This window comes from Vitis vinifera, chromosome 18 (genome assembly GCF_030704535.1).
Source record: "Vitis vinifera cultivar Pinot Noir 40024 chromosome 18, ASM3070453v1".
Taxonomy (NCBI): domain Eukaryota; kingdom Viridiplantae; phylum Streptophyta; class Magnoliopsida; order Vitales; family Vitaceae; genus Vitis; species Vitis vinifera.
In genome coordinates, this window is record NC_081822.1 from 10,239,781 (window position 1) to 10,258,523 (window position 18,743).

An 18,743-nucleotide genomic window follows, 5' to 3' on the forward strand; every position below is an offset into this window, starting at 1 on the left:
AGGAATTTTTAATTTTATTATTTTAAATACATATTTTGTAAACTAACTATTTGAGAGGTTATATATATATATATATAAACTTATTATTAAAAGGAGTAGTTTGATAATAAATTATTTATTTTCAATAATTTAAAATTAATTCAAATAATATATAGAATAATATACATATCTATAAATAATATTCATAAATAAGTAAATGAAATATATTAATTATTAATATAATTATATATTATGGGAAAATATATTATAATAATAATATAAGATTATCAGTTTTTGTTTCGTGGACTCATCTTATTTTTACTATTAGCTTTTGGATTTTTGTTCATCATTGCTTTAAATAAATTCTTTAAATGGAAATTTATTAATAAATAGTAATGATTTAGCTGGGATAGACGAATTAAATGTTTAAAAATTAATTAAAATTATTAATTTTTAATAAGTGATGGTGATTTGTGTCGTATCATTCTTGATTCCAATTTTAAAGTTAGTATGGGAAAAAAGAGATAATGGTTCAAAATACATAATGACATAAATAACTTTTTATCATAATTATCTTTTTATTATTCAGTATATTATCCAATCATGCATCTTAAAATAGAAAAAAAAAATTAACAATCAAGAAAATTCCTTTACACAATTTTTTCTAGATCCAATCAAGAATAATAATTAAATAATTAAATGAGAATAAAGATAAGAGAATAGATTTAAAATTGATTTAATTGTAAATCAATTAAATCAATTAGAGAGACATGAATGTGGTAGGAATGCGGTGGCAGTGGAAACTGCCAAGCTTGATTGTAGGAGAAACATTGACTATTAGAGAGACATGAATGTGGTACGACTGCGGTGGTTGGAAACTGTCATAGAGAATATGGTAATTGTACGATGTTAGAAATTGTCATAAATGATAATTGTGTGACGTGTGAAGAATATGTTGAGATAATAAAAGAAAGTGTGAACTAAAAAGACACGAATAAGATGATAAAGTGATTTTAGGGATAATATCATGATAAGGTAATAAAAAAATAAAAAATAAAATTATAGCTTACAGAATCTAGGAGGAGTCGTGGTCACACTGATTGGGGATGACAAGAATCGTACACGTATTTCACTAATCCATCCACGCAAACTTTGTATTTTCAATCATGCTCCACCCCGCATTTGTTTCTTTCTTCTAGTAAGCAACTAGAAACATCATATACTCCACCACATTAATTATAATTATAATTACAAACATGGCCTTCGGAAGCGTTTCTTAGAAAACACTATTTTTTTTTTACATTCTAAGTGTTTTTTTAGAATTTTAAAAAAATTATCAAATAAAAACATTTCCTACAATTTCGTAAGTTCTAAATCAATTAACCGCCTCAACTAAAAGTAAATTTTAAGAATATAACTAACATAATATTAATTATATAAGGATTATTATATTTTATTTAAAATTTAAAAATATATCTAAATAAGTATTAAATGATTATCTTTTAAAATTATTTTTAATAAAAATATTATAAATAAAAGTGGTTTTAATAAAAATGTATTTTTAGAGTCCGTTGGATGGTATTTTATTCGAAATATCTTTAGTAAATGGCCCACTCCTGTCAATTGGATAATCGAAATACACATGTAAGTTGTAGATTGGTGGAAAGTTCCGAAGTGGCTAGCTTGGCGGGTCCCACCACAGTCTCTCCCATCCTTGTTACGGTCCTTACGGTGGACCTGCCAACACCTGAAACCCACCCCGGTATATCATATTTTAATGATTCACGCCCACCAGTATCCGCAACCATCTGTGACTCCTGGGATGATGGTGATGATGATGCTACCTTTCCCAGATCTAAAACTGCCATCACTTGGATTCCTTTCTCAAATCTTCTTCCTCAAATCTCCGTCGTCCCTAATTTTAACCAATGCCGCTCCAATTTTCTTTTCACTTTGATCTCAGCTGAGAGAGCTAGGGTTTCTCCGATGGAGTCCGAACTCAAAGACCTCGATCCCAGGTCCAACTCCCAGGATGTCTCCTCCAAAGACGATCGCCCTCTCCTCAAATCCGACTCCACCGTCGTGTCCCAGGACAACTTGCAGGAACTCGAGAAGAAATTTGCTGCGTACGTTCGCAGCGACGCCTACGGCCCCATGGGATGCGGCGAGCTCCCACTGAAGGAGAAGCTTCTCCTCGCGTTCGCCCTCGTAACGCTTGTGCCCATTCGTTTGGTGGTTGCCTTCACTATCTTGGTCGTTTACTACTTGATTTGTCGGGTGTGTACCCTATTTTCTGCTCCCAATCGTGAAGGCGAGGACGAGCAGGAGGATTATGCGCACATGGGTGGGTGGAGAAGGGCTGTGATTGTTCAGTGTGGCAGGTTTCTTTCTAGGGCTCTGCTTTTCACGCTGGGGTTTTATTGGATTAATGTAACCTACAGGGATCCGTTGACGACTGAGGTTTGTCTTCTTCTTTTTTTTCTCTCCCTAATTTGCGTTGATGATTACATGGAGAAAATCGTTGGATTGCTATTTCGATTCTCTTCCATAAAGTGAATCATTAATTTTTTTTTCTTTATGGTAATATATGGTAAGTTATCGAGTGTATTGATCCTGGTTAGTTCTTTGTCCTGTAATTAATCAGGACGAGGGCAAAGATGAAGATGAAGAACCTGAAAGACCCGGGGCAATAATATCTAACCATGTATCTTACTTGGATATTTTGTATCACATGTCTTCTTCCTTTCCGAGCTTTGTTGCTAAGGTCAGGTCATTTATTACCCCTCTGAATCTCCTGCCATTATGCAGGTTACTTATGAAATTATTTAATTGAAATTTATTTGCTCTGCCCTTATTTGGTGTTAATACTGACATATTTCTGCCCTTATTATCTCCATTTTGTTGCTGAAGAGATCAGTGGCTAAACTTCCTCTAATTGGTCTCATCAGGTTGGTTCACATCATTTTTATTTATTCAATGTTGGATTGTAGACTATTTAGTAGAATGACAATGGGATTCCATTTTTGCTGCCAGTGCCACATTTCTTTCTTCGCATTTATGTGATACTTGCATTGTAGTTCAAGCCCACAAAAAGTTGCAAGACATCTGCACTCATTCATTCAAATTTCCCACTAATAAAACTACAATATTATTTCAGGATCAGCACACAACTTTCGTGTCTGAAAATTGTTAGTTTTCATGTTTCCCTGTGACAAAACCATAATATGTCAGAGCATGACTTTGATGTGTTATAGTTTACAGAGAGCAAGATATGAGGATCCCCCACAAGAATGTGTTCTACTTCTTGTCAGAGTTGTTGCCTTTGTATCATGATTCATGAGCCCTCCCTTGGTGACCTTCCTATTCCTATATAACGTGCTTTCTTTCTGTGCTATCTTTGCAAAATGGACTTTATTTAAGAGCCCATATCCAATATTTGATGTTAGTTATTGGCCAAATTATATAATATTGATTATTGTGGATGGTTTCAGCACCATTTTTATTGTTCCATGGTGCTATTGCTCTTTCTTCATCCCTTCCTCCGGGAGGTGAATGGCTCACTTCCTTGCTTGTACTGGCCTTGGACCTGAGAAAATGGAGCCTGATATTGTAATGGGTGAGAGTAGAACCAGAAAAGGTTACAGAGCATGGGTGTTTGTTGCCCCATGCTCCCATTTAAATTATTATGATTGTAAGATAATTTAAAATCAGTTTTGAGTTATACATTTTAGAGAACACATAATGATTTTCTTCTAAATGTGATAAATTTGTATCTTATCTTACCTTTATCCCAGGATGTATATAGTAGATCTTTTCTTAATAGGAAACAATAGATGGGATAAAGTGGTTTTTGACCATCTTATTTTTGTTTTTGACAGCAAGTGCCTTGGTTGTGTCTATGTCCAGCGGGAGTCAAAATCATCTGACTTTAAGGGTGTTGCAGGTATATGTTATGTTTCTACATTCTTTACCATTACTCTGAATATTGTGGCATGATAAATAAGCTTGGATACCTTTTGGTCATGTCTTCTTTCTGTTTCCCAATTTTTGATATATCTTTGTGGGCATATAGTTATCATACCAGTCCATTGAACCTATTCCTTATATCAAAAGAAACATTTTTTATGATTACAAAGAAAGTTCACTCCAAAAGGAGACAGATCATGGTTTTTTTTATTGAAACCTGAAAAGGTCCTTCACAAATACTGGATTAGAATTGAATAACCATGTAGCATGAAGGTGAACATTGGGCAAAGGCATGCGAGTAAGAATAATTTTGAAAATTCACAGTGAAGGGACCAAAGTAAATAAATGCATTTTCTTTATGTAAAGATATATAAAATTTAAATGAGTTTATTTGGGACTAATAAAAAATCGATCAATTATTCATTATATTTGAAATTAACAACCAGTAAAGCATATGACAGATTTACAAAAAGTAAATGACTTTTTGGGAAAGTTCATATATGACCTAGTAATTTTGATCCATACAAGCATGCCCCATTGTCCTTTTCTTCTGTGGTTTTGACATGGTTACATAAGAGGAGGCAAGTTCTCTCCCTCCCTCCCTCTGTTTTTTCTTTTGTGGAGGTAGAAGAGAGACTGGATGACTCCAACTGAAGAAGTTTTGCACCCCTTCTATGTTTTGTTCTATTTTTAAAAAATCTGCAATTATAGCTTAATGTGGACGAGAAATACATACTCTACTGAAACCCTGAAAAAACAGTCCTGCCATTTCCATCACATGCTAGTCCTCTTTCTGTAATATCTTAAATTATAAATTTTTCTTTTAAATTTTGGACAAGCCTCATTTACATTGACACACATTGGGTGGTGTCAAAGTTGGGTCTGTGTTGGTGCAGTGGCAACTTTGACCTTGAAGTTTTGGAGTACTGGTCAAGCAATAACTCATCAAATGACTTTGCATTTTGCTTCATTTTTTAAGCATGATTAACAAATCGCTTTCTTTTGTCATTTTTTACCAAGACAGTTCTCTCGAAAAGGCTGCTATTGCTAAATATTTCTTTATATATCTGATATCTTTTTATACTAACAAGAGGTGCACTGTACCCTTTTGGCTTTACCATATTGATAACAACTGTTCCTTTCCCAATTGAACACTCTGTGTTGTGTGCAGGTGTTGTAACTGAAAGAGTTTGTGAAGCTCATCAAAATAAATTTGCTCCAATGATGATGCTTTTTCCAGGTTATTCTTCTTTGATTTCATTGCTACAGTGTTATATTTTTTAGAACCCGCTTGATTATTCCCTCCTAATTTTTTGATAAGGAAGTTAAGGTTATGAATGAAGAAGGACATTAAGGTTTTTCTCCAAAATTTATTTGTAAAATTTGTTATAGGTCTGGTTTAGATTTTAGTAATTTGTTTAAGAGATTTAGATATTCTCTATTCTTTGATAGGGTAATTTGACACAGGAAGTGTAAATGCTTCACCTGCTAATTTCAACAACAATCTTGTTATTGTGCCAAATTCTTGTCAGCATAAATCCTGAAAGTGAAAAAAAAGGGATCAAACGCCAAATTGCTCAGATAATGTGCTGCTGAACTTTATCTTCTTTATTTGTTCAACATCTAGGATAATTAACTTAAATTTTCATTAGTACGTGCTAGTATCATTGTGTGACGTGTCAATGTAGTCGTACTTTTTAGCTTTGATGATTAAATTGTTTTGTTGTTTATGGACAAAGTCAATATTAAATTATAAAATTTCTTTGCTCCATCTATTTTTGGATGGAGTCTTTGCATTGTCATTATCATTGTTTATAGTTGTTTTAATTTGCTCTTTATGTTCACTACAGAAGGCACAACCACAAATGGGGGTTTCCTCCTTCCATTCAAGACAGGTGCATTTTTAGCAAAAGCCCCTGTGCTTCCTGTGATTCTAAGATATCCTTACCAGAGATTTAGTCCTGCCTGGGACTCCATATCTGGGGTGAGTATCTCTGAGAAGCAATTTCACCTTTTCCATCCCTTAAACATTACCCAAGTATTGAAGGCTATGTTGATCTAATACATATTTTGTATAATCCAAAATTGTCTGTTGGTTGCATTATACAATTTGCTTTATTTGTGGTTGAATTCATTTTACCAGTATGGCAAATATATATTTTTTTTCAATCTTTTTATTGATTTGATGGTTTTAGTTACCCCATAAAAAACTTGAATGGTTATAGTTTTTTTTATTTGCTTGCCTATACTAGTTATGTTTTTGAGTCAAAGCTGATGCAATTAGACCGGTCAGCCTGTTTAGCATATGATATATCATTTACAGAAATTAGCTTATCCTGCTTGTCTTCTTCTTGGTCTAAAGTATAAAGAAGTCAATTCAGGAAGGTTAACACCAGAGAATATAGATATTTCCCTTGGAAGAGATGTTAGAAATTTTTGAGACCCAAATTACATAGTTTCTCATCCATGTTTTTAGCCAACATTATTTTCATTAGATTTATAGTAGAGGTCTTTATTGTAGTTTGTGTGGATTTATTCTATTCTCAAGATATAAAAGTTCTCTGATATCTTGATCAAGCCTTTACAAGTACATTTGATTAAAAGTTACTAGATTAAAGAACTTACAGTTGTGTGCTCGTGATTTTAAGTATTAGCCTTGATAAAATTATTGGTGGGTTCTGATACAACTCTGTAATGGCTCCTTTTCAACTTGGTATAGACTAGTACACTGTTGCCCAAAAATAAAATGCATGAAAAGGTAAATCATGAAAATCCAAGAGATGTGCATTGAAATAATAAAGCAAAATAATGGTTGCAGACGTAGTATGATCCTAAAGTCCACAGGTGCCACCATGCTGGTCTTTTCCAAGTGCTAAGGTAAATCATGAAAATCCAAGAGTTGTGCATTGAAATAATAAAGTAAAATAATGGTTGCAGACATAGTATGATCCTAAAGTTCACAGGTGCCACTATGCTGGTCTTATCCAAGTGCTACACACTGCTGAGTATCATATATTACACAATATCCAAGTGCCACCATGGTCTTATTCAAGTGCTACACACTGTCAGTCAATCTTCTGCTTAACCATCATTGGAATTCTTGGAAAAAAAAAAATGCCACCTATCTCTGCTTCATTGCCAACATTATCATAAGTTGTCTCTTGTAAACGGAAACATTGCCTTGTTACTTTCATCCCTTTTGGACTTTAGTTGGTGCAACTTTTAGTTGCTTGAAATTTCTTCACGATTGTTAGGTGCTTTACAGCATGTTTAGTTAAACACAAGAGTGCTATAAAGTAGAATATATTCAAAATCAATTTTCAGTTAAGTTACGGACAAGATGCTTTTGCAGAAGAGATTTTTTGGTTTCAAAATTTATTTATGTATTCTACATATATATCATGTTCTCTTCTTTACCTAGATCTTTTATGGAAGCAGTTTACTAGATATTGTTGTTGCTACTATTGGGCCAAAATGACCCTAGTAGAATGAATAATTTTTGTGTCTGGAATGGGGTTATGAAATTGATTTCTTAATAGACTTCTTTCATCATGTGTAAGATACATCACTTCTACCTACTAACTGAAAATGAAGTTACAATTTTTGAGAAAACTCCTCTTTAATTCCCTTAAAAGAAATTTTGTTTTTCTTAAGATGGAGAGCTTATGAAACTATGTTTTCAAGTGTGCTGGACAGTTCTTGGGATCCTATTAAGGCTGTTTTTTGGGCCAGTTGGATTTTGGTCTCCTTTTTCTTTGGCCTTTTTGGTGATGGGTGTATAGGTTTGTATACCTTGAGTCGCTTTTTTGGCGTCTCTTTATATATGAAATTCTCTTTATTTATCAAAAAAAAAAAAAAGTGTGCTGGACAGTTCTGTTAACAGTATCCATGAATATTTATTCTACATGAACTCACCCATTATGTAAATGTACTTCTGTATTAAGATCTGTTTGTGACAATTCAAACTACATGAGAAGCAATCTTGAGCAATAAAAAATGCGCTTGGTTGCTTAAGTCACTTCCACTTCTCTTATAATGCAAACCTAAATTAGGAAAACATTCAAAGCACTAAAAAGAAGAAATGTTATGTGTTAGAATCTGATTATTTAACTTTCCATTTGCATTGGGTTGATTTATTTTTGATGTGGTTTGTAGTTGGATTCCTAAGCTGAGTTTACATGAATCAGGAATGTATGCTTAATGTGTCGTCTTGTTGCTAACAATGTTTGGAGAAATATGCATCCTTTTGGACTTCTGTATTTAGTTTCACTTGTATCTTCATTTGCAGGTGCGCCATGTGATATTTCTTTTCTGTCAATTTGTAAATCACATCGAAGTAACAAGGTTACCTGTATACATCCCCTCACAGCAGGAGAAGGATGATCCAAAATTGTATGCTAATAATGTCCGAAAGTTGATGGCTAGTGAGGTGTGTGCCTATATCAATGCTTTTGAGTTTGGAACCTTAATTCACAATCTAGAAATTAAATATGAATCCCATTTTTTCTGCAAATGTTAGAGATGTTTTGATATTAGAACAGTTGATTTTCTATGATACCTTGATGTCTTTTGATAAACTTAGAATGAATCCTGGACTTGGGAAGAGAGTATTTCATCAATAAGCATGTAAGAACACACCATAAGCACATGTCAATAGGAGAGTGACCGAACTAGGGCATGAATACCAAAAAATGCAAACATTGTAGCTATGGTAAAATAATGGATTCAAACTCTGAAAATAATTTGTTTTTCCTTTTTAAACTGATCAATACATGAAAACATGAAAAGGATTGCTCAGGTTGTGGCCATTAACAATATATCCCTAAAGGGATAAAGCAACTTCATAAAAGAAAATTTGGAAAAGGCAACCTTGGGCCAGCCTAGAACCACAAGCTAGGACAAGAATTGGTCAGTCATGTACCTACCAAATCTACTTATAATTCAAGGGAACTTGAGAGTGCACATACATATGTGTTTATATACATGTATGGATGTATATATGTATATATAAATTTTAAAAATAAAAACAAAACCTTCGACCAGATGTAGGCAAATTGTGTTCACTAGATGCAAAAATTTCTTTGTCACTTGTTGAGACCAGAGAAATACCTGTTTGGATGTGGTGATTAGATTTCAACATAGCCTTCTTGATGGTTTGGTTCTTTAATTATGAGGCGGTGGTGTTACCCTTAAATTTTACCTCATATCAAGTAATTACTATCTTATAGCATGAAAGGAATAGCAGTTTCTTGTTTATACTATTTTGTTTGGATGTTGGGTTCCTGTACCGTTCAAAATGCAATTTTGATTACCTGATTGTTGCATCTCACATTTCATCTGTTGTTTCTTTTCTGCCTGCAGGGTAATCTAATAATGTCAGATATTGGACTTGCTGAGAAGCGAATATATCATGCTGCTCTCAATGGTAATAATAGCCTGCCTAGTGTTTTGCATCAGAAAGACGATTGATAATATCATGGCTTCGCCCCCTACTCCCAGTTGGTTTCTTTAGTTTTTGTCCATGAATGGCACTTTATTCAAATAAGCATTGGTGTGCTGTTATTCCTGTAATTTATTTTCTCTTCTTTATAGAAAAAGTAAACTTTTAAATACATTCTATGTCCTCATGGATCTCTGTTAACAAAACATCAAATCTCAGAGCTTCCTGGCGTTTCTTTTTGAGTGTCAAGTCATATTCTCAATATGTTGATCTAAAGCATCTCTTTCGTGTTCCTGCAGGTTTGTTTTGCCAACGCTAATTGGGACACACCATCTGTATATATTCATTGTATGATTCTATTATTTTTTGCTGAAAAAAAGGTTTACAAATATATAATAGGTATCATGTTCAGAAGAAGCATTTTTGTTGTCCCACGAGTTTTGTATTTCTCCAAATTTTGGAATATTACCATGAAGCTTTTGTGCCAATCTTGAAGGGGGTTAGCCCTTTTGAAAGGGATCCAGAAAAAATTGTCATTCAGTTATGAGGTGGTTGGGATAAGGTCCAGCTGCTACTGCTGCATGCAATTGAATGTAATATCAAAAGAAAGATTATGTTGTGATTCTTGGTTGCCAGGTGGCATTCATGTCTGTTTCTTGAATGGTGTTCATGACCAGTTGCTTTTACGCTTGTCTTTTTTAATCTTGATGGCATCTAGTAAAATATTTGTGCTTGGCATTTTGAAATGCCAAGATTTGATGAAGTGTGGCCCCAATCCTCAACTTTCCCATCGAGTCAATTGTCGCTTAATGCCCCTTTGCTTTTTAAGTGGCAGAGCCAACTACCCATTTATGCCTGGGTTTTTATTTGGTTTTTGTGTTCCCTACCTTTACCAAATGTCCATAAGGTATGATAGGTAGGATTGCCTTGAAAGCTCAAGCTTGAGTTATTAAAACAGGTCAGCTGCGAAATCTACATCAAGGTGCCTGGAATGGAGGGAACCAGTTACCGGCCTCCCATCTGTCAAGCGAGCTTCTGCGTCTTACTGGTATTAGCCCACAATTGAAGCCTCAGCTTCAGACGTCTTGTAGGCAATGTATTCTAGGTATTGACTTGTATAGAATTCTTCGGTTTTGCTTTGAATTTAACTAGATTGTAGGCAGGCGTGCATGCATGGAATTATATTCAGTCGCTTATAACTTCTAAGTGATAAGCCAGGAGCTTATTCTTCCTTATTAGAATAAATATATATATATATAAAGTCAGTCTATATTAATTGGTTTGGAGTACTACATCCATGTATGGTTATGCTGTGATTTTAGAGTTTTAAGGCCAAAATAGTGTTTTTGAAGAAAAAAATAGTGGTAGATCCCCTCTTAATATATTTATCAAGAAATATTTATCAATCTAGTATTCATTCATAAGATTTTTCTTTTTTCTCTTTTTTAGTGTAAAATATCACATATGATAACTAGTGTTTTAGCTTTACATTTCACGGTAGTCTAGGCCCATTCTTCTTTTGCCTATTCAGCACGCTCGACTTCTTCGTCGCCAAATATTTGGTAGTCCTCATCCTTGTTCAAGTATTACAACCTGCACTTATCTTTCATTACCCGTAGAAAAGCTATTTTATTTAGCAGGCTTCTAATTTTTCCCTAAAAATCATTTTAATTGCTGCCGTTTACTTAAAATTTTGAAAGTAATTTTCTTATTTTCGGAAGTGAAATAGTTTTAAAAACCTGCTCTGACAAGGAAGAAAACCACTTCCTAAATTTTAATTCATTTATAGATTACCTTACTAACTCCTATGACTCAAAAGTTTAAAGGCACAAATCAATTTCAGTGGTATGTTCGGGTTTAATGCTCGGGGGATAGGTCTGGGTCTGGGTGGCATGAAGATTTATCACTGTATTCCACTGAGCCGTGTCTCGAGAAATTGGGAATTCAGCAGCAACCGGGCAAGCTGTTCATGATAACTCTGCATTAATAAACGTTGGGACCTCGGATTAGTGGAGCTGGACAACGATGGGTATGATAGTGGCCATAGCTTTTCATCAGAGACCTGAAAAACTCAAATGCTTCATAGAATGGAGACCTGCAAAATACCCATCAAAGAAGCTCTAGTGCACAGACAATAAAACTACTATCACATTTCAAGGGTTCATATACTGAGAAACCACTTACACAGCAGGCATGGTTAAGTAAAATAATCTACCATATGGATACAAAGTTTCTGCAAGACATGTAATTGATTAGCCAAGGATGACAAATATGAATATCAGACTCTTAACGAGGGTAATGCTTTGCTCCATCTGGGACTGGATTCTTCAATGGCAAAGAAGCATTGTTTAGCATCATAAAGAGTTCTAACAGGAGATTACTGTGCCACAAAGATTACAAGCATCACTAAAAGCACTTACAATAAATACTTGAAAGAGGCGAGAAGATGCAGCCTTACAGTGCTGACAAAGAAAAACATCTTCTTTACATAAATTCACCCTTCACCCTCCAACCTCCTAGAGCATGGAGATAGGTCACAAATTGAAAACATCAATGGTAGCCAGAGACACCCTCCAAAGTCTTTGTTTGGCTTATGGAGATTGGTCATCACACTGCAAACATGAATGGAAGCCAGAGACACCCTCCTAAAGGATTTTGTTTATGAGATTCAAAGGACTATTCTATCTGTCTTTCAATGAGCGATTGGTAGATCTTCTCAATTCCCAAGGGGGTAGGCAGCCTTTCAAGGGTGAATGCAGAAACATCGAGGAAGTTGACAACTGCCTCTGCCGCATGGAGATTGAAGACAGGCAATTGAAGGCACTTCTCAGCCTCCTCTTCTCACTATCATATTCTTGGTAATTGGGGTCATGTCTAACAGCAGAAATCTTAAGTGCTTCAGGAAGTATGCAGTTACAGATTGAACCTGCCAGAATAAATAAAGATGAGTAGAAAATTACATTAACATAATTGACTTTCAAAAGACACCATGCAGCACAATACAGTCAAGTGTGATGGCCTCATTGCCACCCAGGAGGTCAGTGATGGAACATGTGACCCACCAAAACATGGAATGCACATAATGCAGATTGCCATATAAGATAGAAAGGGGATAAATCTTGCTCACAGGCTCCTGAACAAATTGGCCAACCAACAACTACTAGCTTCCAAGGAGAGCACAAGTAGACAAGCCAACACATAATAAAGGGGAAAAGTGGAGGAAGAAGAGAAATTTAAATGCATAAAATAGCCCAGAGGAGTTGGAAATACAGCTAATTGCAGTAATAATATGAGGCATAAAGCATGAGATTTCCTCAAACTGCCATCTCAAAGTGATAAACAGAATGATGAAGGATACCTATTTTTGCCAGTCTATTGACCCATTTTGGAATTGGGCGCCCAGTCAACTTGTAACAGATGTCCTTGCAGAAATGGTTGCAATTCTTAACAATCAAGTGATATGTATCGCCGTTGTAACTTGCAGAGTGGCGCTCCATGAACTCTCTAACCTGAATTGGATCCAAGCATGTTGTCCCAACGAGAATTGACTTCCTAAACTTGAAGCCGGGGCACTGTCGGGGTTCAACCTCAAAGACGCCACTAGTTGGGTAGTCGTGAGCTCCAAATGCATATTCTACACCATGAACTATGAAGTGCATGACAACAGCATTAGAAAATAAAAACTTCGGCTGAAGATCACTTTGCAAATAACAAGAACACAGATAATGTATGTTTGCTACCTGCTGCAGGACTAATAGACTAATCTGCTTTCTAATGCACAAAAACTAGTCCCAATTGATCTAGATTCCCTGATCCATTTTGAGGATGAAGTTCATTCATCCTCTGCACAGCTAATGCGATCCAGATAACACATGAAGGGTTGCAACAAGCCACCATATAATTATGTAAGGAGATCATTTGAGAAAAAATTATATTATAATATATATTTCTTTTTTCTTTTTTTTTTCCTGTTTTTGTTAGTTTTTTTTCTTTCTTTTTTTTCTTTTTTTTCTTTTTTTATTTATTTATGAGAAAACAAATAATGGGCTAAAAAACTGAGAAATGGAAACTTAAAGCTTGAATTTAGCCATGGTAACTGCAAGTTGTGTTAATATTTCCAATTGGATACTTACTCTCTTTAATTTACATTGCTCTCTCTCTCTCTCTCTCTCTCTCTCTCTCTCTCTCAACTAAATAGAAAAAAATGAAGCATACAAACATAAAGTGAAATGTCCACGTGTCCATGCTGAGTGCACGTGCAAAAGAGAAGGATACCAGGTTTCCCAGTTCTCTTCACTCCCTTCTCCCAATCAGTTAATATTAATTAATTTTTATATATAAAAAAATATGTTGTGTATCTCATACTCTGATAGAGGACCTTCTTTATAGGCAGAAAGATTATTGAACCAATACACAGAGGGGTACCTCTTGACACCCCAACAAGGTAACCAACCATCTCGACATTCAACCATCTGGCTTGTCACAAATATTGCTCTGTATTGTTCTATATACCACACAATGTAGAAAACATTCATACAAATCTGATCCTAAGTTAATCTAATTTGTGTTTTATTCAAGTTTATGTGAAAGTTTCTAAATGGATGGTCCGGTAGACCCTTCGACAATTGCCAGAGATAGGAGAGAAGCCTCTATCTAGCAATAACAAATTTAGCACTCATAGTAACATACTTGAAATGTTACTATGTCAAAAATATGCACTTGGAATTGTTTTTCTCATATTATTCACATGCATCAAACTCTACAAGCAATGAGCAAGAAGATGCATGTAAGGGTATGGCAGTATATGGGGCCTCATTAAAATCAACAGGTAAAAATGAGTAACCATGATGCATCTGACAAAAAGGGTTTATTTTACAACTAAGTAACATTCAATTTAATGCAACATGTACTCATGTTGTGACTGGTCATTGTACTGTAGTCCCTACTCCAAACTCCAGACAGAACCACTAACATCTTCCACTACCTGAAATTGGGCATCCATCAAACCATAAATCTCAAGCAGCTCACACAACCTAGCTCCCCCAATGAGCCTCAGCTAGCTAAATCTCAAGTTTCTCATTTTGCAATTAAGAGTTTTATCTTTTAATGTTTTGTAAGTTAGCAAGCAGCTTCTCTTTTTCTTTTTTCATTTCCCCCTCGAATCCATCCCTTCCCATGTTCACAAAGAACAAAACAAAAGCAGCTATTTTTTTTTTTTTTTAAATAGAGAGATCAAAGAGAATCCATTTCCCCCAAGAAGCAGATCTTTAAGTCAGTTAAAACTACTATGGCCAGATAGCTTTGAGTGCGAACTATGTGAGAACAAGCAAGCATCAAGAACTACTCAACATTGGAGAAAAACACAAACTACAGTTCATTCCAAGACTATAAACTCCAAATTTTAGGTACATGATAAAAGCAAGAGATAAAGAAACAGTATATAACTTACCTTCTACACCAGAGTGAAAGATTCCAAGGCCGGCCCAATAGACATAACCATTCATAGGTGTCAAGTCGTACACATTGAGATAAACTGGTGTATTTCCAGGACCATAGCCAGCTGACTTCACCTTTGGAAAAATGCAAAAACGAGTTGCTGATTTGCCCCTCAAACGAAGGGGCACAATAGACTTCCATCCTTTCTTCAATCCTAGCTTCATGTTTCCTTAATGATGAAGCCAGCAAGGGATCAAGACCTGGCACCAACTTGCAAGTATGGGTGACCGCATCAACTAATAACAATTATAGCAGGAAAGCAAGCGACTAAGTGAGGAAAAGATCACATTAAACTTTTTATCCCAAAGGGCAAAGTATAAATAATTGCACTTAATATTTCACTTCAAAATGCTCTAAAAGAATTCAATCCTCTCTTCATGAGTATCTCTAATTCAATAAATTCCTCATACAAATAGTTAATGATGCTGCTCAATAATATCACATAAACTCACTAATGACTTAACCATATACAACTTGCTGTTTTGGAGTATCGATTAAGTGGAAATCAGCTCATATCCAGTTTGATGAATATTATAAAGTTTGCATGCTTCTGAAATATTAAAATCAACTACACTATTATTTGCAAGTAACCATGACAAAGTTGAATAGGGAAAAAGAAAAAAGGAAAACTTCTTGTCATAGCCATTTACCCAATATGCTGCAAATAAATAAATCATATATAATATCAAATGTCTCTTATATTCTTTTCAATGAATAATGACACTAGAAAAAGAGGAGTATGACTAGAAGGGATGGTGGGACCATAGGCAAAGACAGAATAAGTGAGAAAACCAGGAATGACAAGGAAACTCAGACAAAACTAGATGGGGAACTCAACTGTAGCTTAAATTAAAAAGAGGGCACAACCTGTCATACACAGGGACATGTTACTCATAGCAGCATAGCACATAGACAAGAGGTCAAGAGCTTGCATTAGTGCTGTGTTTATTAAAGAGAAGTTCTCAATTGGAAAGAGAAATAACTAATTGGTAAATAATACTCATATTTTTAGGAAGAGCAAGGAGGAGAAGGGAAGGTTAGATGGAGTGCCACAATCCATAAAAAATCAACAGGATAATTGCCATCCATTAGAAAAGGAATAACTTAAGTCAAGCCAGTTGTTTTATTAATCAAGCCCTCCCTCAATTATTCTCCTGTTACCTCTAGTAATCCATTTATAGCAGACACTGTCAAAAAAAGGGCACAGATTATGCTCTCACCTTACAGATACTCTTCGGTCAAGCAACTTGAATTTGATGTAATGTTTGCAAATTGAAAAAACTCCGGGAGTTTCGCCCAACAAGGAGCACCTGCATAGAAAAATTGTAAGCAACAAAATACAAGGGGCCTCACCACAGTTCAGAGAAAGAAAGCCTGTATCTGTATTAGTGGGAGGCCACTAACATACCAGTCACTTTATATCTAATTACACCTACCTACTGTTCCATATTATTATCTCAATAATCTCTACTGATCCTGGTCAGAATGGGGTTGAAGTCCCAAATTCAAGAATTTGTTAAGGAAACTTGAGTAAGGCATTGTAACAGAGATGCCCACAATGACCACGACTTGGAAATTTTATCAAAATGAAATCTATCTACAGTACTCTAATCAGCACCCTTCAATCAAACGCTTTGCAGGCCACATTGTCGTTTTCAATCTCCTTTAGTTATATTCCAACAACATTATCAAGAATAAAAGCCAACAACATTATCAAGAATAAAAAACTTTGTAAAGTTCCCAAAATTCTATAAACTGATCCTGAATCTTAGGTTAAAGCAATAAGGATATCCTTTCTTTTACAGCTTATTTGGTTCATTCATAATCTCTCTCAACTACAAAATGATCACAAACATGCATAGTATTTCTAAAAGACATCGGACTTCAAATTCATTTGTAATCCATCAAAATAGCAGAGCCCAGATTTAAAGTCATTTGAAAGCATATTCTTTCCTTTGTCATTATTTCCAAGAACCAGATAAGAGCAATAATGTATGAGTTTTGGCTGGTACTGCCAAACGGGCTATTTTATAGAGAAGTGAAGATTTATTATCTGTTCAAGAAATATTATAATGGTGGAGAATCAACAGACTAATGTGACAACTCCTAGAATTCACCCTCTCGGAAAACTACCCACATGAAGGATTGACTGCACTCTAAATAATTAATGGAAAAAAAAAAGAGAAAAAGATAAAGGTCAATATCAAAGACACCAAAAAACTGAAAATTTATTTGAAAACTCAAACCAAAACCTCATCAAATCTTTGTAAGAATTACTTGGCATGGTGCAAACAAAAACATTTAAAATCATAATTAGCAAACAACAGTAAGAGCATATAATGCTAAATGCCTCCCCACCACTTAGGCCAAGTACATAATTACTAAAATCTCCTCTCTGCTGTGTGAGACAGAAACCCATTACAACTAGGGGACATTCGCCAAAGTCCCCCATAGCAAAATGCAACGATATATATTCATAGAAGATGATCATCAAATATGGACCTAAACAAGCTCCAAACCACTGACATTTTCATCCTTCTTGAAGAAGAATAAGGTTGTCCAATCCGACAAATTTTACCCAAAACCACCAGTCCAAAGTGTTGCATTTTCTAAATGAGTAAAAAAATAGCTAAATTCTTCACCAAAGAAACTAGATTTGCAGTATCTTGTTCAAAGAAAAAATGAAAGAATAGCCACGCGGATAATCAAGAGAAGAGGGCTAGCATTGGAATTCGGGATGATAGAAGAACTACTTCAGATCTTGTTGAAATTATCCGCGAAGAAAAAGCAGAATATAGCAGAACAATCAACCACCCCTTCCGGTGACCAGATCAGAAAAGCGAGAGCAAAAATTGTATCCACTAAACCGATCCTACTCGAGCAACAACGGTAAAAGAAAGAAAAACAAGATTCCCAGCTCCCACTCATTTTCCTGAGCTTTCTCAGCACCCAAACGGACCCAAAAAAGAAAATGAGCTCGCAAATCAGAAACAGAAACTTGCAAAGAAAAACAAAAACTTACAGATTCAGCGACGAACGCCATTAAAGACGGAGCAAACCGCCGTGACAGAACATGAAAAAACCAGTGTGGTAGAGTCTTCAAAGGCAAGAAAGCATGTGGGCAAGGCGCAGGTTTAGGTGTGTATGAAGAAACACTCTCATCTCTGACAAAACCGGTGACTGCACCTCCTGAAACCACTATCTATTCTAGCTCAAACAAATTTATTGATAATAAAAAGAAATTTCAGCAATAACCCCAAGTTTGGGAAGTTAAGAGGCTCCCTCTCTCTCTCTCTCTCTCTCCTGTTTTTATCTTCACTTGTGCGTTAAGCTGCTGCTCCCTCACTTTTTTCGTAATGAAGCTTTGTTTCACTCGTTATAGCTCTCTCTCTCTTTCTTTTTTTTTTTTTAATAAAAATAATTTTTTTTTCACATGTAAATTTTTCTACATGCTGCCATTTTAAGTCTTTTCTTTTTTATTATTATTATTTAGACACGTCACATCGATTTCAAATAAAAGTATTTTTTATTCTCAAACTTAATTGACCAAATACTCTCCCCCTTTATAATATTAAGTTACATTTCTTATGTCTTTCTAAGCGAGGGGCCGGGTTTAGAGGCAATGCCACTTGGACTTGCAAATATGATTGTTTATGTTTTTTTTTTTAAAAAAAAAATCTTAAATTTATCTTGAAAATTATTATTTTATTGTTATAACTTATAATAATGCATGATTTAATGGAAAGAAAAAATTAAAATTTTGGAGATGTAATAATAGAGATAATTACGCATGCTTTGATTGAGAGTAGAAGAATCAAACCGTTTGTAACTTTGCACGCGCCTTCATAATGTGTAAAGCACG

At 35.0% G+C, this 18,743-nt stretch overlaps 2 protein-coding genes across 4 annotated transcripts; one reads left to right on the plus strand and one right to left on the minus strand.

Annotated features, from left to right (window-relative positions):
- The first annotated feature begins 1,570 nt into the window (after window positions 1–1,570).
- Window positions 1,571–10,071, plus strand: LOC100267860 (lysophospholipid acyltransferase LPEAT1). 2 transcript variants are annotated; one of them, XM_002283265.4, is made up of 9 exons: window positions 1,571–2,439; window positions 2,624–2,743; window positions 2,890–2,927; window positions 3,858–3,922; window positions 5,117–5,185; window positions 5,796–5,929; window positions 8,234–8,374; window positions 9,307–9,370; window positions 9,685–10,071. In XM_002283265.4, exons 1-9 carry the CDS (start codon window positions 1,585–1,587, stop codon window positions 9,702–9,704), a joined length of 1,506 nt encoding a protein of 501 aa, XP_002283301.3. In that variant the 5' UTR covers window positions 1,571–1,584; the 3' UTR covers window positions 9,705–10,071. The 2 variants fall into 2 exon arrangements, with proteins under 2 accessions (XP_002283301.3, XP_010664658.2); XM_010666356.2 differs by having other exon boundaries at window positions 9,307–10,071.
- A 1,533-nt stretch (window positions 10,072–11,604) lies between these two features.
- Window positions 11,605–18,227, minus strand: LOC100245551 (deSI-like protein At4g17486). 2 transcript variants are annotated; one of them, XM_010666357.3, is made up of 5 exons: window positions 17,904–18,227; window positions 16,102–16,191; window positions 14,835–15,081; window positions 12,744–13,031; window positions 11,605–12,311 (listed from the first exon to the last, which is right to left on the minus strand). In XM_010666357.3, exons 3-5 carry the CDS (start codon window positions 15,043–15,045, stop codon window positions 12,067–12,069), a joined length of 744 nt encoding a protein of 247 aa, XP_010664659.1. In that variant the 5' UTR covers window positions 15,046–15,081; window positions 16,102–16,191; window positions 17,904–18,227; the 3' UTR covers window positions 11,605–12,066. The 2 variants fall into 2 exon arrangements, with proteins under 2 accessions (XP_010664659.1, XP_002283278.1); XM_002283242.5 differs by having other exon boundaries at window positions 14,835–15,117.
- Between the last annotated feature and the right edge of the window lie 516 nt (window positions 18,228–18,743).